The sequence below is a fragment of the Rousettus aegyptiacus genome, unplaced genomic scaffold (genome assembly GCF_014176215.1).
Source record: "Rousettus aegyptiacus isolate mRouAeg1 unplaced genomic scaffold, mRouAeg1.p scaffold_m13_p_8, whole genome shotgun sequence".
Classification (NCBI taxonomy): Eukaryota; Metazoa; Chordata; class Mammalia; order Chiroptera; family Pteropodidae; genus Rousettus; species Rousettus aegyptiacus.
In genome coordinates this window covers 105,480,655-105,505,533 of record NW_023416311.1, presented here as the reverse complement: position 1 = coordinate 105,505,533, position 24,879 = coordinate 105,480,655, and the positions used below count along the sequence as shown (strand labels likewise).

At 42.1% G+C, this 24,879-nt stretch overlaps 1 protein-coding gene across 3 annotated transcripts in view; it reads right to left on the bottom strand.

Annotated features, from left to right (window-relative positions):
• The window catches only part of DNAH5 (dynein axonemal heavy chain 5), a 226,653-nt gene that overhangs the window by 15,495 nt on the left and 186,279 nt on the right, over positions 1-24,879 (bottom strand). For all 3 annotated transcript variants that reach the window (XM_016152142.2, XM_036225601.1, XM_036225602.1), the window contains exons 66-76: positions 20,428-20,671; positions 19,326-19,440; positions 18,637-18,827; positions 14,393-14,514; positions 12,481-12,630; positions 10,238-10,483; positions 6,944-7,163; positions 5,224-5,429; positions 4,402-4,605; positions 1,607-1,822; positions 48-260 (exon numbers count right to left, since the gene is read on the bottom strand). In XM_016152142.2, the coding sequence (XP_016007628.2) occupies positions 48-260; positions 1,607-1,822; positions 4,402-4,605; positions 5,224-5,429; positions 6,944-7,163; positions 10,238-10,483; positions 12,481-12,630; positions 14,393-14,514; positions 18,637-18,827; positions 19,326-19,440; positions 20,428-20,671 (2,127 nt within the window). The remainder of the gene's footprint in view (positions 1-47; positions 261-1,606; positions 1,823-4,401; positions 4,606-5,223; positions 5,430-6,943; positions 7,164-10,237; positions 10,484-12,480; positions 12,631-14,392; positions 14,515-18,636; positions 18,828-19,325; positions 19,441-20,427; positions 20,672-24,879) is intronic.

Below are 24,879 nucleotides of genomic sequence, written 5' to 3'. Positions count from 1 at the left end.
CGCAACGATAAAGTGATTAGGCAGAGTCAGAGCAGATTTAAACGTACTTTTTTCCACTGAGCAGGAATTCTGGCATCAAACATGCAATTCAGTGCATCGCGGAGATTTTCGCTCATGACGATGGAGCCATCGATAGCGAGCTTTAGCTCGGTCAGGGTGCTTCGGGCCAGGGTGAGCACTCGCTGCATCCTCTCGATCTCCTGCCTGAGGAAAATGTGCATTGGCTGGAACGGCCCCATCTTCTGCAGCCTCTCTCTTACCTGCCATGCAAACATCCAGCGCATGTTAAAAATTAGACGTGTTCATGTAACTGGGGCTTCCAAAAGGTCCCAGATTTTACAACTCCATAAATGTTTCCATCAAAGTATCCACATGTTAAAAATTAGACGTGTTCATGTAACTGGGGCTTCCAAAAGGTCCCAGATTTTGAACTCCATAAATGTTTTCAATCAAAGTATCCACCCACCCAGCCATTTCCATCTCCCAAGTATTTATTAAGAATCTTCTATGGATCGGCTGTTGTGCTGGGCTGAGTCGCTTTGTCCTAAGGCAGCACTGACAAACTCAGCAAAGGGAGGGAGAAGCTTCCAAACACCATCACTTACCATATTTATTTGTTTATGTAATTGCTGTGTTTTTAGATATTTTAATGCTTCATAAATATTTCAACCACCGCTAGACATGAATGACCTTTTTCCTGATACAACTGTAATGAAAGGCGTTTATGAAAGCTGATTGCAATATTGATTTTTCTCTAAGCAAGCGATCAGAGTTTCTTCCCAGGGATATTATTCCCTTGGCGAAAGGTCCTCGAGTTCAATCTACAGTACCGGCAGCCAAGACGGTTTGTTTCGTGGAAAATAAAAGGATGCCAAAGAAACAAAATGTTGTAGGTTGCCTTTTGAAACTAGGTGGAAAAGGGGCAATATACAAAAAACAAACAAACAAACAAACAAACATGGTGGCCCTGTGACAAAAATATCACATGGTTAGTCCAGGTCTTCTCTTATGAGGACATGGAAAGTAAACCAGTTACTTTTGCTTTTCTTAAAGGTTTAAAAGCGTTTTTAGAGTAAGTCTTTTCACGCTATTTGCTAAAATGTCTAAAAAATTAACTTTCATACTCCTAAGTTTGCTTAGAAGTTACTTGCTTATTAAAAAGACAAATCAATTTTTAAAACTCGTGAGATGAAGAAGCTGCAAAGAGTTAATGATGTAGACATACACTCCATGAAATTAAGAAGGCCCAGAGTTCAAGGTCTGCATTATATTACATAACATTTTTTAAAAAACAATCAGCTTTTCTAAGAATACCTTACTTTCTCCTCTGAACAAATAGCAACGTGAGGACCTCAAGAGAAAGTTCTGCAAAAGGAATCCCAACCCATCCATAATTTAATTACGACTATTAACATTCTCATCGTTTCCTTATTATCTACATTTGGAAATGATCATATTTATAGATGCAAAATACTTTTCTGGTTTTCCAAGAAGAGCAATTTTTTAAATAATTTTTTTTTTTAATTTCAGAAAATTATTTTCCCCTCCTTTCTCATTCCTCAGCAGATGCATCCACAGGTGACATTTTGTCAGGATTTCAACTAACTTCAAAAGGGCTGTAGTCTGGGGGTAGCTTTTCCAGCATATCATCAGCCATCCGGGCTACCACGGCCTCCCGGGTCTCGTCCCCTCCGCCAGAGGTGTCCTTGGGTTGGATGCCCAGGATGGTGTCGAGCACGTCCTTGGCCAGCTTGCTCTGGTAGGTGATGTCGGCATTGGGGTGCAGCCCGAAGACCTCAGGGCTGTCGTAGTTGGGTAAGCCCTAAACAGCAAATACCCCAGGTAAACAAAGACTGCTGACATAAGTACCAATTCAATTATACTGTCTTAAGTAATAACAAGTGCTGGAGAGGATGCAGAGAAAAGGGAGCCCGCACACACTGCTGGTGGGACTGAAAAATGGTACGGCCACTATGGAAAACAGTATGGAGTTCCTCAAAAAACTAAGAATCGATCTGCCATATAATCCAGCAATCCCACTTCTGAGTATTTACCCCCAAAGCCCTGAAAAATCATATCCAAAAAGACATTTGCACACCGATGTTCATAGTAGCATTATTCACGGTGGCCAGGACATGGAAGCAACCGAAGTGCCCTACAATAAATGATTGGCTAAAGAAGCTGTGGTACATATATACAAAGGTATATTACTGAGCCATAAGATGAAATGAAATACTGCCATTTGTGACAACATTGGATGGACCTCGAGATAATCATGCTAAGCAAAATAAGCCAGACAGAAAAAAGTTGAAAACCACATGATATCACTTACATGTGGGATAGAAACCTAAAGGCAACAAAGGAATGGGAAAAACAAACAGAGACTCGTGGACATGGACTATAGGCTAGTGGTTATTAGTGAGGTGCAGGAGAAGCGGGGAGGTAGACAAGGTAAAGGGGGTCAGATGTAGGGTTTAGGGGGAGGGTGAAGTAGGTAAACGGGATCAAATATATAGTAGCTGAAGGAAACTGAACTCTGGGAGGTAATCACACAATAGAATACATAGATGTCAAATTATAATGTACATCTTAAAATTATATAATTGTATCAACCAATGTTACCCCAATAAACATACATACATACATACATAAATTATACTGTCTGAGGAAAGAAACGTGTTTTCATTGGAGTAAGTATTTACATGATGCCTTATCTGGGTCATACTAAAATCGTAATCATTTCTACAGAAAAGAAATCTAAAGTTGCCTTGAAAAAAATTAACATTGAAAAACAGAATAGGCTCTAAGTTCTTAAATGCCTGTACCTTAAGCAAAGGTAATCAAAGGAATGCTGTCTTGTTTTATAACATGTAAGATAGAAAGGGAGATTTTTATGAGTAGTTTGTTTTCTGAAGGTCTAATTTAATTCAAACCAGCTGTTTAAACAAATGTTCTATAGCTAATGGTTACTGTGTTTTTAAGATAACAGAAAGTGACAGTTTTAGCAATTAGGGCCCAAAAAAGGAAACTGTACTCTCCCGAGGAAAGACTAGGAGAAGAGAAACACTGAGAGAGCAACTGAGTTACAAGAAAGACAGAGAGCAATAAGTGGAGAGCGAGAGACAGGAGCGGAAAGAGCCGGAGAAAATCTCCCTCGACTCTTTGAAAAGCAGAAAGTTTACCTGCAATTCCATATATATTTCTATGTGTAAACAGCACCCTAGGCTTTATATATTTTTCTTATATTTTCCCTCCCTTCTACTCTCTTATTTTATTCCTTTTTACGCAATGTCTTCTTATGAGCAACCGCGAATTCATTGCAAAATGAGGTACATGTAAGTAAATATCTGCACGGGCATATCTAAATGTCAACCTTCATAGACATTTTCTTATTCAGTGCTAATGATTAGAGACACATTTGTATGATTAAGGAACATATTTGTTGATTTAAATTAATAAAAGCATAGAGGTGGTAATATATGATAAACTCATCACATTTATTTATCATGGACCCTCTAAATATACTAATAGATTTCGTCCTTTGGGGCTGTTGTGCTTTGGTTTGTTCCTAGATAGACGCAAAAGAGGTTGCTAAATAGTGATCTAAAGAATTGAAGGTACAGAGACAGAAAATGTAGTTATCCTGAAACGCAAGTCAAAATTGTCCTCAAATTTCCTGCCAAAATCTATTTTATTCTTTTTTTTAGAGCCATGTTTCTCAATCAGGGTGACTCTGTACCTCCAGGGGACATTGGGCCATCTCTGGAGATGTTACTGGTTGTCACACCTGGGAAGGGGGTGCTGCTGACGTCTAGTGGGCAGAGGCCAGGGTTGCTGCTCAGCACTCCACACAGGACCGCTCCCCCGCATTCTCCACCCACTCCCCAGCTATGAGGAGGTATCCGGCCCTGACTGAGGAGGCTGTTATACAGAACGGGTTCCGGAACATACTCATACGCTGTCCATTAGGCCAGAATGAAGGACAGATGTTATGGGACGATGTACATAGACTGAAAAATAGAAGAGACTGAGTCTAGAGGCTGCCTCTGCCCAATTGTCACAGGAAGCTGAAGTCTCACAGGCAGAGAGCTGCAGGGGGTCTGTGTAGTCCTCAAGTTCTAAATTTGCCCTATCTATCACCTCTCCAAGATTATTCCTCACTGAAGCATTAAAAGACAAGGGAGGAGGGAATTCACGCAACACACACGCTCAGAACAAATATAAACATTTTAATCATTAGGCAAATATAAACATATGAAGAAAAGCCTCTACGGTGGACAGTTCAATACACATGACCGTTAAAAATTATATTAAAGGAAGTATATATAGTGTAAATAAATAACAAAATGCTCAAATACTGTGGGTATTTGCTTTATGTGTAAAATTCTGATGTTGACAAACCTGGATATAATGAAGATAGTTATCCACTGTGCTGCATTTTGGAATATTGTATCCTTGGTAAAAGCAGAAATCTGGTCCAAACATATTTTCGCTGAACCAAACCTTAGCAAATGTGTTCAACAATCTCTTATCATAGTCATCAGTGACTCGGCCTCCATACTGAATCTCGCCTATCATGTAGCGGATGGTGGTCCAGGAGACGCCCTGCGAAATTTATAGAATAATTTTGTAGAAAGAATTGAACTTGTCTTCACCCCTACCAAGTAACACTCATGTATTCATTGTCACCAATGTCATTCATTCATTCACTCATTCATTCATTTATCTAACTATCCATCAGTAATGTGAGTAGTGCAGAAAGAAAATTAAATAGGCGGTATGAGCCATCATTCTAAACTCATAGTCATAACTCGAAATAGACTCGCTTGATGCATTCATATTTTCATACTTTAATTTCAACATTAAAAATGGGTTTTTTGAGAATATTGAGGCAATTTGTTAAAAAATGCACACTTCAAAAATAATCTAGACTCTCATTTTCATTTTTAAAAATTTAAAAACAAGGTTTTCCCCACTCATTCCTCCCTCCGACAGACTCTGTTAGGTTGTCTTATATGAATCGTCAACATGTTTCTGTGAAATAAAAAGATAATCAAAATCTGTTTGCTTTTTACGTGAAATCAAGAGCCAAGTATGACCCAAGTGGCTATGACTTCAACGTAATGACTCTGTAAGCACGGAAAAGCATCGCTCTTAGAGAATTTACCCCAAAGCCTGAGGACCCAAGCCCACAGTCACCAGCTGTGTGTGTGTGCACAGTACCTTCTTAATATCCATGTCATCTAAGTGGTTTTGGAGGAATTGCACCGTGGCATTAAAGTCCGCCTGGTTGAATTCGTAGGGGATGTTCCACCCCAGGGCACCGAACTTCCGCCTCTCCTGGACCGTGGAGTGCAGGAAGGCCACCGCGTACAGCATAGGCTTCCACTGCGCCACGCCGCTCACGTCCAGCAGGTCTTGGCTCACACCTTGTGGCGGTCGGTCGGGTGAAAAACAGTATCATCTCTCAAAACATCTTTATTGTCTGTTACTTTTATGTCACTATTTTTGTAAAATCCTAATGTTAAACGTCTCTTACTTTGAATTATTTTTATCGCATTCATGTGATCACTATCATTTACTTTTGGGCATCCAGAGGACATTGCTCCCTGAAAAATCTGCAAAACAGATTTCAGGGGAGGAGGGGCTTGCTTACCTGGATCAGGTTCCTGCCAATCTAATGAGATAACGTTGGAATAAATAGAAGTGGAAGAATAATGATGGTAAAATAAATACTGGTATTCTTACTGCCACTACTACATCTACTGCTACTATTGAATAATAACAATAATAAAATTCGTAATATTGTTGTTATTATTATTTGGGTCATATACATAAAGTGCACTAATCACTTTAAATTGATCTGGGTCAAATCTAAGGATAAGGGAAATTCTGAGCTCTGGTGTCCTATCACTGCCAATTTAATTAATATTAAATTGTTAATAGTGTATATGTAAGTCCATTGCAGCCTGAGTAGATTCTCAAAATAATGATTGTCATATATGTATATATGTGTATAACATAATGTTATATTAATATTGTATATAATTGTATACTTTTCCATTTGGTAATCTTTTTTCACTGTCCTCACCCTTCCACATCTAGTTTATCCTATTATCTTGTAAACTGGCAGAAATTTAGCCTTGTTAGCAGCTCCAAAAAAATCTCTTTGTAGATTTTGTAGATTGATATGCAATAATTATTCTATTCATTATTATTATTAAATACATTTTATTCCAATCATCCTGGATAGATTTTATTGTCCCCATTTTACATGTAAAAAAACTGATGCTCTGGTCGTCTGAGTGACCAGCACTCAAGAGGACAAAGCACCTGTTCAGGAAGGGCCAGAATCAGGGTTTCTAACTCCAGGGTCCATGCTTTCTTCAGACAGGAAGCTGTGATGCAGAGGAAGCAAAGGCCAGGAGAGTAATCTCATTTCCGGTTGTGACTGGAGGGGCGTTTTGGTCTGGTTTTGTTGCTTTTGTTTGATTTCCAACTGAGCTACCGTTCAGACATTCTGACCTATGGCTGCATGACATGGAGGCAGGCCGTAATTTTAACTCAGCCTCTCCTCTTGGAAGAGGCTCCCATCCTACTTTAGGTATGGGGCATGACAACCACAAATGAGAAAATATCATCATTAAGTGTTAACATAAAAGGGTAGGTGTCTAACAGAGAACAGCACAGGCTAGAGTAGAGCAATATTGGGCAAATGGGTAAAATAAAAGGCGGGAAATTCTGAGCTCTGGTGTCCTGTCACTGCCAGAGCACGTCCCAAAGGCGCATGACCAAGAGAGCCAGCCATCCCCTCCCCACCCCATGCTGAATAACAGCACTATCTGCTCTAATTATATCTTAGCCGATTCGGTTTTTATACTTTCTTTAAGAAAACAATTTAAGGACAAGCGCTCCACGTGCTTGAAGGAATTCCTTGACTCACCGCCATATGTTCTTTTCAGCCCTGCCCGGAGGCCCTGCGGAGGCTCGTTGGTGAACTTAATGGACATCTGCAGGAGCGTGATGGGGAACCGCTTGTGAACCTCGGTGGTCATCCACAGGCGGAAGGTGTCATGCACAGTCTCGGCTTCGACGATGATGTCCATCAGCTCATCCATGAAATCCAGCCCCAGATGGCAGTTCTGCAGAAGCGCCCATCCTCCCTGCGTCGACAACGGTAAATGGAAATGAGGCTATTCGTGTTGCTTCTAGAGATTTTAGTATGTTCTTTAAAAATTAAGCAGTTAAAATGTAAAAGAAAAGCGCACTGACCACTTTAAATTGATCTGGGTCAAATCTAAGGATGCAATAATGATGAACTGAGATAGCTATATTTTTCTTTATTCCGCATATCTGCCCGACACAGAGCATGCCAACTGTCCAATAATACCTGGTAGGAGTCATGAAACCAACCACGTGATACATGAAGAGAGATAGAAGCACCTCCAAGCACAAAGATGGTTGATTGAAAACCTCCATTGAGCTCAGATCTCTCTCAAAATTTCATGAAAACTTCAGTGAAGGGACTTTTTAAAGGCATGAACTCTTAAGGCCAGAGACCGTGTGGGCAACGACACTATCAAGGACTCAAGAGAGCTGAATCTTCAACCGGCGTTCAGGGAAGGCTGAGGTCTAACCTGACTTATACCACATGACTTCCAAAATACTCAAGAACAGGTGCCAGGAGCGACACAAAACTGGAAGTCCGGACCTGTGTCATGGTCCTGCCTCCCCTAGAGGAAGGTGGAGAGCTGATTATCTGCAGGAGGCTGGGCAGACGGCGTTGGGACTGGAACCAGCACATGACGAGTACAGGGACCTCGCTGAAAACAGGTGAGTCTACCCACTGATTGTAAGACTTATCCCCTCCTGTCTCCCACTGAGTTCCCAGAATACCGGTAGCTGGACATGTACCTTCCAGAAGGTGGAAGAAATTTCTCTGGGGGATCTGACGATTCTAAGAAAAAGAGACTTAGAAAATAAGCCATATCTTTTTCGTAAATTATTATGTGAACATAAGAATATTCCTCGAATAAAGCAACAAAGGCAAAATTTTAGCTCACATAATAATAATTTACTCAATATGTATCTAATCTATAGAATATTTTTGCTAAAATCATCTACAGTGTCCATATCATAATCCTCGGCCATTTTATTGACTCTGTAACTCTGATGCTTTTAGATTTAACTAGTGCAGCCTAGTTAAATCTCTTCCTAAGAAACAAACCAAGCACCAGATTCAATATCTTGGTCGAGTTATGTATAAAACTGACCATTTGGGAATTTCACATATTCCCTGAAATTTTCTTTAGAAGTATATGGCATGTCTTTTGAAAAATTTAATTGACGCTATCCTTCCCCTTCAAAACAAAAGGAAATTAAATACAAAACATAACCACAAGAAGACTGCAGTCTCTCCCTTTCATCGAGCACATAGGTGAAGCCTGATCTAAGCCTCTTAGCTGAGAACTTTCAGTGTTCGCCCACGGACTCTCACGGCCATGTTCACTTCTTTGCATAGCCACATTTTGAATTAAAGGTTTTGAGTTCTTCTTACTAATCATTTATTTTGCTATTCTCGGGCAGTTGCTTCTGTCATATTGCCTCATGCTAGGAATAATGACATCTTTATTTTACTTGAAATTAAACTAGTAAACAGAACACATGAATAAACTAAAGATTAAAAGTATTCCATTTAAATTATCATTTGGTTGCCTGAAACTATAATGATCAGTTTCACAATTAAATATCTTAAATTCACGAAGCGTCCTGTTATTGTTAGTGTTTTTGGTCTAGGTACAATCATTTGCAGGGGGAGGAACAGAAGTAGAGAGGAGGGAGGCAGTCAAGAGGAGGGAGGGGCCTGGATGGAGACCCATCAAGCGCTCGTGTCAGACCGGATGTGGGATTCTTAAATACAGATATTTTTTTCACCTCTGGACACACTTTGATCATACTTCTCCTGCCTTCCCTCTCCTAACTGCAAACTAAGTGCATCAAACACAGCCCCTCCCATTCGCCAGGCTGGGGGCAGGGCACAGCTAGGAGACGGAAGAGCCTGGAGGTAGATACGGAGGTTCTAGAACCCGGTGGGCTCAGCTCTAGACCAGGGGAAGGAGACCAGGATGCAGCACAGTGGTGAGTGTCTAGATTCAGTAGCCAGAACCTAACACTCAGTTGTTTCATGGTGGGCGCGGGGTAGGGGGCAGGGGGTGAGAAAGCCAGCTCTGTCTCAGCAGGCAGAGTCCCTGGCGGGCAAAAGAAGTCTTGAGACAATGGCAGAGAGCTCAGACTCAGAGAAGTAGTAGTAGGGTTTGGTCTGAGAAAAGGCCGGAAATGCATCTAAACCCAAACTGCGTGTTCTCCAGGAGGAAAGAGAAGCCAAGTGGTTCAGCCCCCTCTCCTTGCTTGACCAAAGTGTGGAGAAAGAGGGGAAGCGGGGTTGGGGGGACTCTCCAGGCACAACCGAACGCCCCAGGGAGGGCTGGGCCAGAGTAAACACATAAGGGCCTTGTCCTGGAGCCAAGCACCAGAGGTGAAATGCAGGACCCCCTGCCTCCTGTTAACTTAAGTCCCTGAAATTGCCCACTGGACTTGACTACCCATTAGCAGGGCTGTCACGTGGCTGCCAGCACTTGGCGGCCCCCACGGCCGGGCCTGAGCACGACATGCTCACGATGCTACGGAATTTGCAATCCGCAGAGGGCTCTAGAAGCCTCAGCCTGGAAGGCGACAGGCCAGGTTTCCTCAAACCTCTGGCACCGCCACAAGGTAAGGGCAGATTCCTGGCTTCCGGGATCTGGGCCAGGCCTGGGGGACTCCGGGGCACAGGTTACGCCTTCTGGAACTCAAGGAAGGTCCGGCGTCACCGTGGATTCGGAAGCACGGATGACTCCAAGAGCACAGCTGGAGGGGCTGGGGTGGATGGCGCAGGGGGCAGGACCACGGGCCATACTGAGCGTTTGGAATCTGTAGTGGGGGGTAGCATTACGCAAATTGAGGACACATAGGATGTTCTGCGTGGGTGGGTTTTCCATAAGTCAAGGCTCAGCAGAAAAGGTTTTAAATTGTATCTGTTTTCCCATGAAAATTATCTCATAGGTATACTTGTCCCACTCGGTAAACAGCAGGCAGTACGTAAATTGAAGCTCTTTTCAATCCACGAGTCCCCTGCCACACTGCATCCTAGAACCTGGAAAATGAACCACAAAACACGAAAGCCAACACTGGTTCTCACGTTCGCCATCGTCTGCTGCAAGAGCTTGCGAGCGTGGGCCTCCTGGCCCTGGCCCAGGGACACGAAGCGGGTTTCCGTTTTCAGTCGCTTCCCCAAGGCGATGATGGAGTCCGTGGGGTCGGAGCCCATCGACAGGAGACAGACGAGGGGCGTCCGCGGGTCGGATTCCTCCCACATCTTCTCCAAGTCCAAGATGACCCCTTCGGCATAGCTCTCTCCCATGGAGTCCACGATGTACTTGCGGGCCTGCCACAAAAAAAAAAACGCGCGTGAGTCACCAAAGCTAGCTCTGACTCCCTCCTGCAGGCGGTGTGGTTTCCAGAATGCATTTCTGGAGATGGTCATAATGACGTCCACTGTAACCCTGGCCAGCTAAACAGGGCAGAGACTTTCAGAATTACAGATCTACGCTTTTTTCATTTGGTTATCTTTTTATTTTTTTACTGCTGTGGTCTCTCCACCTGTACTTTATCCCCACATTACCTAGTAAAATGGCAGGAATTTGAGCCTTGTTAGAAACTCAAAAAAATGTTTTATAGATTCTTCAGATTGATATGTAATAATTACTATATTGTTATTATTATTAAATACATTACTTTGATTAAAATGTATTCCGATCATCCAGGCTAGATTTTATGGTCTCTATTTTACTTATGAGAAAACAGAAACTCTAACAGTGTGTCATCCTTGCCACCAGGCAACTGAATGTCCCCTGATGGGAGCTGCCATGCTCAGAGGAATGCTGAGAACCAGCCTGGTGCTGCTCATGGGCAATGGCGGTTGAATGTACCTACCTGGTAGACCTTCTAGCACACTCCCCCAAAAGGCACCTGGTTGAAAATCACACAAGGAATCTAATACGAGAATAAGAACTTGAGAGAGAGAACGCTTTTCCAGAAGGGCCCGCTAGACCCGGTTTAAGACTTGTGTTTATCATAAGGGCCATGGTAATCCATTAAGGGAAGGGCATGACCACACTTCTATTTCTTCTAGAATATAGAGGATGGACGAGAGTGGACAAGAACAACTACAGGAGATCAGTCAGGGAGCCATGGATGTTGTCAGTCTACGGATGACGGTGATAAAGTTAAAAAAGAGTGTGGAAGACTTAAATTTCGGCAGTGAACCAAATAACATATTATATGAAATAATAATAATAATAATAATAGAAAGAAAAAAGAGATAAGGAAGGAAGGAAGGAAGGAAGGAAGGAAGGAAGGAAGGAAGGAAGGAAGGAAGGAAAGAAAAAGGAAAAGAAAGAAAAAGAGAGGGAAAAAGAAACTACTGAAACTCTTACACCGCCCTAATAAAGCAACTGTTTGCCAATTCATTGGGGCAGAATAAAAGTAATGAAGTTGAGAAGAAAAAGTGAGGGAAGGGTGACCTCACTGTCCTGAGTTGCAAAACTCATTTTTCTTATCTCAATAAATCACAAGTGTAGTCGTTTGCACTATTCCGCAGTACCTAAGTGGACTTGGAGATGGTTACTGCATGTGTTTTTAACACTCCCTCTGGAGAGTGAAAGCGAACATTTCCCACATTCCATTACAAACCCGGCCTGTGGTTACTCCTTAGAAGCCCTTAAAGATTCAACCGAGGCTGAATATGAGACTCGGGATTTTAATTGTCAAGGCAAGACGCAGCAAGTCTTTTTGGCGACATTTCCTTGATGGTAGCAGGCAGGCCGATTAAAGGTCTTCAAAAGGATGGATCTTTTGGAGGCAGGATTCGCATTTAAACCCGATATACAATTCAGAGAATTTTAGGCCAGCCTTTTGTCTTGCGCCGAGGGTCTGTGACCCGTTCTGAGAAATGACGACAGGTTGCAGAACGCAGAACGCTGTGTTTCCCTTCTAGTCCGCCCACCGCCCCAGCTCCTCACATTCACCCCACTTTAGGGAACATGGCTTCACTGCTTGCAAAATGGATCAGCCATTTCATTTCTGAGTTAATATAAAAATGATACAGAAAAATAACACATGACCTTTATGTTATACCTGTCTGCCAATGTTAAAAATATGGTTTTCTCATTCACTCTTTTCGTACCTTTTAGACCAAAAAATATTATTAAATCACTTAGCCCAAAACTATACCTTTTTTTTTTTTTCTTGCATTTTATTGCTAGAAAACTGCATAGAAGCCTACAAGAAATTGCTCGCTGAGATTAACATTTTAAATATTTCTTTACATTTAAAAGGACACTCTCCTTAAAATTTTCTTTTTCTTTAACAGGTATTTTTCACCTGGGCAATGGTTCTGTCAGGACACCATGATCTGATAAGGAGAAGACGTCTAAAGCAGTCAAGAGACTTGTCATAGGCGTTTGGAAGTGGTTCCTCCTCAGGATTTTCTTTGTCAAACCATATTTTCCACATTTTCTCATTTCTTGATATCTGAAAATACAAGGAGATAAGAAATACGTCACGCCATAGAAAAACCTTTCAGTACACAGTTTTCATCAAACCTTCTGACCATTCCACACATGCATGAATATCCTTTGATTATTTTTTTAAATTTTATGTTCTGGTGCTCAAAGGTTAAAGAATTTCCAGTCAAATGTGATTTGCTCGAAAATTAGTCTGTATTAACACCAGCCTACATCTTGCTTCTGAATACGGAGAATCCGGGGTTGTTTAATTTCTTCTATGTCTTCGTGGTAAGAAATTGGTAAAGGATAAAGAAGTCAGCGGAAATTCATTTTCATTATTTTAAGGAAATATGATTTGCTTCAGGAAATCTCCTCCTGATGAGGAACCACGTGTCTTGGGACAACAACAACAAAAGAGGCATTTAATACATGGTCTTTTTTCACTATCGAATGAAATTTTTTGGTCAATACTCTATTAATCTATAGGAATTTGAAATATATCACTTAATATCATTGTTAAATAATCAGACAGTTGCTTCCTTTAGGCAAATGATAAGGAGGCAAAAAACATAGTCTGTTACCCTTTGAGGCTTAAAAATCCGAGAGAGAGGAGCATCACGAGGGTGAGTATCTCAAAACAGAACAAACAAGTAACATCTGCAGATAAATATGATCATACATTCTCTAGTATATTCCCTTTGATTAAAGCCCCAAGTATATTTCTTAGCGGTCTCATCAAAGGAAAAAGCATTCCAGGTTTATATTTAGAAACTATCATGTAAGAATAAAAAATAATAACCTCATTCAATCATGAAAGGGTATATAATGTGGAGAAATTTCAGGCATAAGATATAATTTCCAGACAATAACAACTTCAATAATAGATAATGATCCAGGAAAGGTCACTAGGAGTCATCCTCCGGAGGCGTAAGCTTGGGGGACATTGAAATCTTCCAGATGAAAGTTATTTAACCCCAGAGAATGGTTTTTACCCTAACTACATGATAATCATCAGTTGTAAGCCAAAACATGAAAATGTAGCAGAACTTAAGCTTTTGGTCAACTTAAAACGGGAAAGTCAAGAACCAACTTTAGAATATTACCTAGCTTAAAAGAAAAAAGCCATCGACTTGTAGCTAAATAAATTCATCTTGCTGTCAATGTCACTTTTTTCTCGTCATCTGATTTTCAAAAACCTGTTTCCTGGCTTGTCCCAATTCAACTCTCTACACTCAGCTCCCGCGGTCCCAATACAAACAACTGGCTATGATGAAAGGACAATGATGTCTAAAGATAAGATGCCAAGTGTCCACATTAGATTTACACCCGGATGCCTGGCTAAATCAGTACAACGGAAGAAGCAGGAGAAGAGGAGAGAGGACAAGAGGGAAGAAGGGATATTCAGCATTGAGAGGCAGGTTGTCTGGATTTCTTTTCTTTTAATCTCTAGAAAGAAGGCCAAACCTCTTACATGTACCTAATTCCATCTAATTGAATCTATCGGTTTTTCCCCTTGTGGATCTCTGGCTGGTGATACTGCATACGGCGCAGGGCAGTATTAGTTAAACTTCCTGGGCAAATAGCTTCCTCCTGCAAGACCAATCTGCAGTGGGCGGAGCGTGCTTTATCAGAGTGGGAGTGAGCTGTGAGAAAGAGTGAGCACGGGTCACACCATTTCGAATGACAGTGTTAAGGAATCTCTCACTTCCACAAATATTGTAGTTGGTGGTAAATCAGGAAGGTGCTCACTGCAACATTACCTTAAGTTTATTCAAAGCATAGTTTACCTGATCAAGGACATCTGAAAACTGTCTAAGTTTGCTGAGTTCCACCAGGTTCAGCCAGGTCATGTCCAGAATCCATTTAGATGGTTTGGGAGGACAAGCTTTAAGGTCCAATGAAGCACCACCTTTAAAATTAAACATAGAAAGGTATTAGATTTTCCTTCTTTACTACAAAACAACCTATAAAAACTAATTAACCTTGCTTAAGTTATTTTAATTTCAATTGTTTTACTACCTCGATATTTTTTAAGCTCAGAAATATAAATCATAGTGATGAACGAGCTTTAAAATTTAATAAAGGAAAACTATGTCACCAAAACACATTTAAGAATCAGCAATATAGGTTTAGAGCCAGGCAGATGCTGGATTCTGTTCTAGCTCCACCTGGCCAATGTCGGAGGAAAGCCAGCTCACCTGTCTGTCTGGGCATTGTTTTCGAATATGCAAAATGAGAATAATGAACCCTGGGTACCATGATGAGTACAGAAAGCCTGAAAATATATGTGTAAAGCACACAAAACAGGATCGAGGACGAAGCAGAGGGTCACTAAATGAGTAGCTATTATCAATATTAAGAACTCAACAATGACTCAGTCTCATTTTAAGGACAGAATTTCTCTAGACATTTCAGTAGCTCTGTGTGTGTTTCAAGAGTTCTATAAATCAGGCTACTATTTACACCCATTTCGAGCACACCCCAAGGACCCTGTGCTGTATCATTTGTGTTTGCTCAATCTAACCACAACAAACACTTCCGCTGGGAACTGACTCCCATCTTTCTGCTGATGACTGACCTAACCTGACATAACTCACAGAACTCTCACAGCACCATAAAACAAGTGACACCTTAAAAAATGTTATTGTGACCCACCTCTAAAAAACAAATGTGTGAACAACCATATTTTAAGTCAAAGAAAGAGCAAGCCTTCTTTGGCATAAAATATGCTGTTTAATAAATAATAGCAATTAAAGTATTTTAGGGAAAATATGCTCTAAGCATAATTCCTAAAAGAATATAATTAATGTATTTGGCTACCTTTAAATTCCTTTTTTAAATAGAGTAGGTCATAAACAAATAATTATATTTAAGATATTTATTGAGGCAAACTCTACCTTTTCTAGGTACCGTGTACCCCACTAAATTGCTATTTTTGCCAAATCCATCTTAGTGTATTTCCAACAAGGTAAGGGTGGCCTTGAAGCCATCTCAACAAAAATATTTGCTCAGAAAATCAAATTAAATGGCTTTAATGCCAGGGAGCAATTAAAGACCTAAGGACAACAGCACCGTGTTGAAAAATGTCATATCGATTCATGTGAAAGCTGCCCATTTTCCAACAAATTGAAAAACAAACAAACAAACAAACAAAAAACAACAACAACAAAAACAAAGGTTATAGAGAAACTAATTCACAAAAAGGAAAAGGTTCTCCTTGAAGCCAAAGCATTACTCATTGTTTAGTAGGCTACCTGTGTCATGAATATCTCGCCTGGCTCAAAGTGTGCAACAGGCCACAAAGAATGATTATAATGGGCAGGGGGACAGATTCCTGGACAATGTGGCACCAGATTCAATGGATTCCTGATGATACGTTAATAGCTAACATAGGAATAATTCAAAATAACTTCTCAAGATGATAGAGAATTACGCCGTTCCCTTCATTCTTCAAACCCTTGCTTTGGGAAAAAGCACTTTTGATTTTTTTATCATAATATTTTGCAAAAATGACACATGCTTATAATTTAAGATTTACACATGTTACACCACACAGTCATAAAGCGGCATAGCTAAGGCAGACTTAGGAAGCCATCTACGTGGCTCCTTTCCCATCTTAGAGATGAGTAAACGAAAATACCAGAATCAAAACACTGTTGCTATGTAAATAACATTGTCATTTGAACAAGTGATTTTAAAGTTCTCACAGAGGGAGGTCACGTCCTTGGGCAGCTCTCATGGGCGTAACTACCAACAGGCAACCTTCTGGAACTGGTTCATAAAGCAGTATTACAGTTTGCCATTGCATGCCAAAGGCCCACAGGAAGCTGTCCGACCTCTGCAAGCCTCAGACTACTTAAAATAAACTAAAATACTGAAGGTAATGGAACAATGCCTATCATTTGCTGAGCATATTCTATGTGCCTGGGTTTACATAAATTGTGTCTTAATAATCCTATTAAGTCAATGTGACAATCCCTGCATTATGGCTGAGGACTCGGAAGCTTGAAAAGGTTAAATAAGCTGCTCAAGACCACTTATCAAAAAAGTGGCAATCCCAAGACATGGAAACAACAGAAGTGCCCTTCGACAGGTGCCTGGGGAAGGAAGATGCGGTACAGATGGATATACATCGGAATATTACTCGGTCATAGGAAAAGATGAAATACTGCCATTTGCAACAACATGGTTGGATCTTGAGATTATGTTAAGTGAAATAAGTCAGACAGAAAAAAAAATGAGAACCATATGAATTCACTGAAACTGCAAACAACAAATGAAGAAGACAAAAATACAGACACAAACAACAGTTCAGCGGTTACCAGAGGGAAGAGGGAGGAGGGGGAGGTAGCAAAGGATAAACGGGGTCAAACACGGTGACGGAAGGAGATTTGACTTTGGGTGGTGAACACGCAGTGCAATCTACAGATGATGTAGTGTTAAATCGTACATTTGAAACCTACACAATTTTATTAACCAAGGTCACCCCAATAAATTTAATAAAAAACATAAAATTTTTTTAAAAGTGGCAAGCCACTATTTTCTCATGGAGCCTTCTTAACACTGAATCCCATGTTGGGCATCACCATGCCAAAGTGTGACCGCGTTACAGTATTCCAACCCGACCAGGCTGCTGTGTTCGATGTCATTTCTCTGGGGAAACGTGCCTCATGCCTGAGCTGAGGCCACCAGAACAGCCTCCCCCCAGGACAGCTCGGCCAGCTAGAAGATCAGAGGGCGAGGTCAGAAACCAGCATGAGCGAAGGGCTCTTGTAGAGGCCGCTCCCACCCTACACCTCCGACATGAGGGGTGTCCCCCCAGATGGCTCATCTTCCATGTGTTTGGCTTTAGGACACTTGGAAAATAAAGAAACCTAAGGTGCAAGGGTGCCTGAGACAATAGAGAAAGAGAGGGAGAGGGAGAGAAGGAAGGAGGGAGAGACAGACAGAGGAGAGAACAGTACACAAATCATACTTTTCTAAGTTCAAGTCTAATAAGTCTCCTTTGCTACGAGATGGATATGCATATGCGTATGTAGATGAACATGAATATGCATTTGTATGCATACGACTATGGGCCTACACACCCCGGGCGGGGCATAGCATTTGCATATCCACACACGCTCCCTACTGGCCCCGTCAGGGTCCACACATCTACTCTCCAAGTTAAGTTATGAGCCCCCACCCCCAAGACAAAATTGTGTCTCATATTTAAAATCTTTGCTTAGAAAGGTATAATAATACCATGTGGATCCCCACCATCAATCATTTCCACAGTTACTGCAAATACTTCCTGCCCAGCCATTCGAGAACGTGATAGCGCACCTCTGTTCGCGAGCCTTCCCCAGGCTGCCTGCTTCCACCAGCGCAGGGGCCCTGACTGTGCGCAAAGCCTCACGATGTCCACACGACGAGCCGCAGTCGCCCACCCACTCGGCCACGGCCGCCCTGCTTGTTCTGCTTTCCCTCCATCACACTGCTCGCCTCCACCAGAGGCCTCGATGCCGGCTCCTGTTCCTTCAACACGATAAATGTCCCCAGGGCCAGCGCCCCTGCTCCTTCAGGACTTTGCTCAATGTCCAGCTCTCAGAGATGGGTCTCTACTCCATCAGAGACCCACCAAATATCCCATAAGGAATTTTAAACTCTCCCACCCCGCACACCTTGAAACTCCCATCTCTCCTATCCCGCTGTGTTTTTTTTTCTATAGTGCTTACGAGCTTCTCACATACTACGTAATTTACTTATTATTTTTATCTGTATCCCCCCCACACACACACACGAAAGCAAGATTCTTTTTCTTTTTTCGTTGTTCACTGACATGTTCCAAGTGCCCATTCTGTGCCCCAGCACACAGTAGCTTCTCAATAAATATTCTTACAATCAATGAACAAATAAAATATCTCCTGGAAATGCCATCTTCAGCGAAATGCAGGGAAACTGTTGCAGCCGGCAGAAAGCGCTGCACGGGACCCTCACGACAGCCCCTACACCTGCACTGGTGTCCAGGGCTTCCTCCGGCCATGCTGACCTTTAATGAGGGTGAGAAATTCCTCGTGCTTGATCCGGTTCCTCTGGAGGTCGATCTTTAGGGTCAGCAGCAAGGTGAACAGGAATTTGTGCTCTTCATACAGACCCCGGGAGGCATACTTATAGACCTCGTAGGTCATGCACTCGATGATATTAGCAATCCTCTTGCTTGTAATCGGGCTCTTGACAGACCTGGAACAAAGAACATTTAAATGAGGCTTATCGCACTGCCTTTTTCAATTTCCCATAAAAACGTGTTGAATGGAGAATAAGTAACTTTGGAGGGCCGACTTTTTTTTTTTTTTAAAACATCAAGGATAAGCCTCCTAAATCTAAAATAACAAGCATTCGCTCGACATGAAATGACAGAGCATAGTCCTCCACGTTGTCTAAATCAATTTTCCTGCAGGGCATCATCACTCATGACAATGTCCTGGGAATTTCCTTGTTTAACAGAAACACGTGAAACCACAGGACTCGATCAGTGGATGAACAGTTGGTGGAGCTTTCCCTGAGCCTGATATGACACGTGAGAATGATCTGTTAACACACCAGTAATTATGCTAATCCTAGAGTTAAAAAATAAGAAGAGTAAGACTCAGTAGCAAAGGGGAAAGAAGTTATCAACGTAAAGTCATCATTCTGGCCCACAATACGGAATTCGGCTTGGCTTCCTGAGCCCCGACGCACCTGGCCAAGGAAAGGTCGAACAAGCCGAGGAACTGGCGGAGTGAAGTCTGATACATCTCATTGACCAAGCGCATCTCAGTGATGAGGAAGTAAAGGATGCTGCCCCGCGTGGCGACTGGAAGACAAAGAAGAAGGCTGCAGGTCCCAGGGTGGAAAAGAAAGGGCCCAGGCCCCGATCAGCCCCAACGCTCAATGAAAACAAGCTTCCCTTTTACATCTTATCAAAGACCAGCAACGGGAGTCTAGAGCGATGCTCATTCTGTGTACTTAAATCTTATTTAAAGGCTTTGTGTACGTAGTCTGCTATTTGCATTCATCGAATGGCACTTTCCATTTTAGAATTTCTAGATCCCTCATGAATACATTTTACTATTTTTTGTGTGTGTGTAGAAAAAAACAACGAAAGAGATATCAAAGGTTTTAACACCCAGTATGTTGTGTGGGTACCAGCAAGGGCCTCATTCATTTCTAAGTGTCATGAAGAAGCCATTCCCGACCCTGGCCTCGAGTTGGCAAAACAAGGCCATCTCAAAGAGGATGCACCTGACTCTCCCCCAGTCGACGATATTGTTTCAATCATTTTTCCAGGAGGCATGATAACTTCCTCAAGGAGACTGAATGCTTTTAGCAGGTTCCTCTGGTAACCAAGGAACAACACCGATTTCCAAACTGGTGGATAAGACAAGAGTTCCCACGAGGCCAGAGAACTACCTTCCTGATACAAAGACCGTGAACAAAACACTGTCTTCCTGTTCCCAAAGGTAACTAGTGAACAGCTCACAAACGCCACACTAATGCCTCAGATTTCACTAAGTTATTGTCACACATTCTTTATTCTCCCTCTTTACTTTCTAGTTTAAAAATAAGTTAAGAGGAACCTTAAAAGTTAGGCCAACTCACACAAATTATAAGCGTCTAGTAAGTTTACATGATTACGAAATTCTTTCACCTCAATTTTACTGAACGGAAATGCCACGAGACATTAAACGGCCGCCCCACTTTGCATGACGATTTGCATGACATCCTTCGTTCGATTGCTCCAATTCTCATTTGTCTCTGACTGCGGTTTCCTGTGACGTTTGTCCTGCATTACCAAACTCACCAGGTCTGTATTCCTCCCGGGCGGAGTTGATTTGAATTTCCGTCTCTGCCGAAATTTCCAGCTTCTGTGTCACCTCCTCAGCTGTCCTCTTCGTGTTACTCAGCACGACGATGAGGCTCTCGTCGTCCACCAGGGAACCCTGGGTACTCGTCAGACGGTAAAGCAAACTATCTTCGAGCTCCTTCATCCGCCTTTTATTTGCAGTCACATCTTCCAGAAGACGGGTTCTTTCTTTCTCCAATTCCTGTTAATTTGCATAAATATATTTTCTTCCTTAATTAACAACTATCGTTTGGGCATTCCTTAAAAAAGTCAGCCTACAGGGCTGCCCTCAAGCTCCTGTACCGTAGTTTCTAGTTGACTGCAGACAGTATGGACATCAAAATAAGAGGAGAAATAACGGAGGAAAGATTTGGTAGCAAATGATGTGACGTTACCTAAAATATTACCAACATCCCTTTTACTATCTATTTCTTTCCTAAAGTCAAATCATTTTAAGTGACTTTTGTAATTACATTTAAGCTTGTTTTGAAGGCAACATATCTTTGAAAATATATTGAAATATATTTGAAGACAAATATATATGCCTCAGATTAAATATATTTATATCTGTTTAGTTTATTGTTTAAAAGAGCCTTGTTGTTGTTGTTGTTTAAATGTGACAATTTTCAACTTGCTAGTTGAAATAGTAACCAATTCTGTGAAAAGCAAATGTCCAAAAAGTTAGGCAAGCAACCTGTGTTACCACCGCTGATAGGTGCAAATGGAAAAATCTTCATGGCCTGAAAAGGCGCTGTTCTCTTCAAGAAAAGAGAAGATCTGTGTCCTTCCTGAAGGACCTTTATAGGTAGCTGGGGAGGGAATGGCTTTGGAAGATCACTGTCCTGATTGGCTATTTCTTCCTCCTGGTAGTTTGGAGAGGGAGAGACAATAGAAGAGAAAGAAAGAAAAGTTGGGGCTGGCGAGGGTTAGGGAGGGAGGAAATGGCCAAGGCCATGAACCAGCCAGAGGAAGCACGAAGCCCAGAGGCTGGGAAACAGCAGAGAAGATGTGCCTCTGGCCCCAAGTCAAACTGTATGTGAAAGTCGAATCGTCATATGAGAGACTCTAACTGTGAAGCTAACAAAAGAATCGAAAAACGGCAAGGACAATGAGTAAATAGTATTTAAAAACCCATTGTGTCTTGGTTACAGAACCATTGTGAAAATCCTCGCTCGGTAACTGAAAAGCCTTGAAGTTAAAATGCAGGCAGCCTCAAAATTGTACGAAGGCGCAAAGACCAGTCGCCTCAACTTTCTGTTCAAGTCGGTCAAACAGAGCTGGGTGAACAGTTACGGTGAGTAGGACCCTACCAGGCTCCCAGCTCGTGGTCTGAGCACAGTGCTTCAGATCTGGGAACATTCGAGAAAAGGAAAATTCCCTCTTTAAGCAAAACGGAAGCTCAGAACTTGCATCAGTTCTGAATTCCTTGCGATTCAGCAACTCAAGCAAAACCTGCTTTTATTCTCTTTGCCTCCATCTGTTACGTGGTTCTATTTGGAAGCTTCCTGAGTAAGTTATTTTAATTCATTTATTTACGAGATCAGAATCTCAAATTTATATTCGAAACTAATAAAAGAATTACAAAGGAAAAAAAGAATCTCAAATTTGAGCTAATGTAGAAATTAGTTCAAGCAAGTGACAAATAAAAGCTACTATAAAATTCCTTTCCATAAGCAATTTTATATAATCAAAGCACCGACACTATGGTTATGCCAGGAGATACGGTGATAAAATGAAAGGGAAATTCTTCATTTTTTATTGCTATATTCCTACATGTACAATTTATGGATTAAGTGATCAGAAATTAAGTGGCTCAACAAAGATGAAAATGAAAACTAAAATTCTACGTAAACGGCATGTGTAACCAAAATTCTAAAATCAATAAAAGGAAGTAGATGACGTTCCCGAGTTCTCATTTCTAAATATCATGCAGACTCTCATTCCCAAAGAGTCTTTCTCTTCTTTACCTCGCACTGTTAATTAAAACAAAAAGATTAAACAACAGAACTCAGAAGCAGATTTATTTTCTTCTCCACCACCAGTGAGCTGGTGATAACAATGTCTGTTTAGTGTCTGTATTAAATGATTTCCCGTGACAGCCCCACCAAGTTCAGGTCCTTCTGCCTACAAAGGAAATAAATCATCTACCTGTCTGCTCATCCAGAATCCTGGGCAATGATGACCTCTGAGGCCTTGATTGTGTGACCAGTAGAAGTTGTTAGTTGATAGTGGTAGTTATCTCCTAATAGTACATCGTTCCCTTTGAGTTTCTGACTTATTCACTAGGATCAAGGTCAGAGTGAGCCTCAAGTTCAGAGTGAAGCTAAGAGGTTTTTTTTAAAGGAAAGTTGCCGAAGGGCTACTGGTTTGCTGCATGTTTAAAATGGTCTCAATACATCACCTCTGGTGACAACGACAGGCTGTCTAAATCTACCCACAGGTACATCAATCAGGTCAACCACCGAATATGGCCTTGATGTGAACTTGAACAACTCAGGCATTTAAAATGACTGCCTTGAAGCATACAGAAACGTGGTGAGTCGGTTCAAACGCCTGCCTTCCTTGCATTCACAGGCTCCGAGGTTCTGAAGCACATAAGCCTGCAGGTTCGGCAGGCTGAACAGCTGAGCATCACGAGACCAGATCCCGCATGAAAAGGCTCCTCACCGCCTGGTGCCCAGGATACTGGGACGGCTGGTAAATTTATGGAATCGAAGAACAGTGGTCTTTCCCTCGCATCCTAAGTTATTGTCCCAAGCCATTCTTATTGTCACAAGAAGAATCTACACACCCATGAGGGCACAACTCACCTGACTGAAGAGGCTTGCCATTTGTTTCAATCCTTCATTTAAGGGACTTCCTTCGATACCTTCCAACACCAGCTCCCTCTCTGTGGGATCTTCCTGGCTTCCAATAGCTCCCCCCACCCACCCACCCATCCGGCTCTATAACATTCTACATTGATAGTTTACGTTTATAATCACCCAAAAGTGATCATAGTCAGAGAGACTGAATTGTCACTGAAAGTCGAAGGAACAATTCAGAGGTTAAAAAACGTTTTCTATCTGTGTCCATAGGGCACAGACAAACTCTCTTCTCGGCTGAGTCACTGGATTACAGGAAGTGCCCCGAAAGCACCGGAGACTCCCTGAGACCCACTCGCCACGACCCAGCCTGGGGAACGTCAGCGAAGTGAGCAGATTCAGGATTCAGTGGGAAGAACAGATGCTGCACAAAACAAAACGAAACAACAAAATAAACAAAATGAAACAAAACAAACGCATGCTGCTTGCAGAAAGTACACGAGTTGAAATTTATCAAAGTCCAGTCCAGCAGCTCCCTTCTTGCATGAGAAAAGAAAACACAGGTTACACATTGTATCACAATGTGGTAAGGGTCATCTGGGTAAGACGACCCTCTATTATGACAAGAACTTGAGGGTCACGTGCTCTGGTGATGCTTCTTTATAAGAATTATTTCCTGCGAACCTGGAACAGATTCTGATCATGGGACAACAGTAACAGAGTACATTTTTCAAGACATTCGACTTCCCAGAAGTAAGAAAAAAGGCCCGGCCCATTCAAAGTCTTTTCAGAGCTGAAGCGCTCCTCGGTCCATCTTAAACCTCTGCTGGAACAATTACGGCTCGGCGCTGGTGTTGCTTTGTTCTGTCGCGACCAAAACCTGTCAGGCTATTTTATGTTTTTCCAAGGAGACTCTCTTCATCTCAGCCGAAGAGATAGAAAACCAAGGCAAGGATATTATTTAAACTGCCACCACAGCCCCTTATCTCAATGAGGCCAGCGTCACAGGTGTAAGCAGAGCCTAAGATACGAAGACCAGATCCTGCCACAGAGACAACATTACATGCTGGGGATCAAGACCCCCAGTCCACACCGATGTAATGACATGGCCACGTGAAACTTCCTCAGCCACGTCTACTGAGACCCCAAAAATAAACAAGTAGGGGTTCCGAAGGTGTGATCACTTCGGTAGATAATCTGTGGTAGGCACTCCGGCCTCCATTCCTGCCACGCTGAGGTCACCAGCCCTGTGAATTTATTACCGAGTCGGGTTAAATGCTCTCAAAGCAACTTCCAACCGTGCAACCCCATCACGTATGTACTGTAAGTTAAAAAAGAGAGAGAGAAGATTCATAGAACAAGGAAGAGGAGGGAGAGGGGGAGACAGGCACATGGAAGGGCTCAGAAGAGCCAGTGTGACACAACGTGCAGGAAACGCGGAAACGAGGGGAAGGACGCACTCCAAGGGTTTTGCCAATCGTCTTAACCTAAATAAATCTTTAGGTCAGGGTAGAGGGGGCCACAGAGTAAACCAAACTCCTCATTGCTACTGAATTAGAGGAAAATCAACAGCGACTTTCCGGGTTCGTCCAGCTTCACCAAAGCA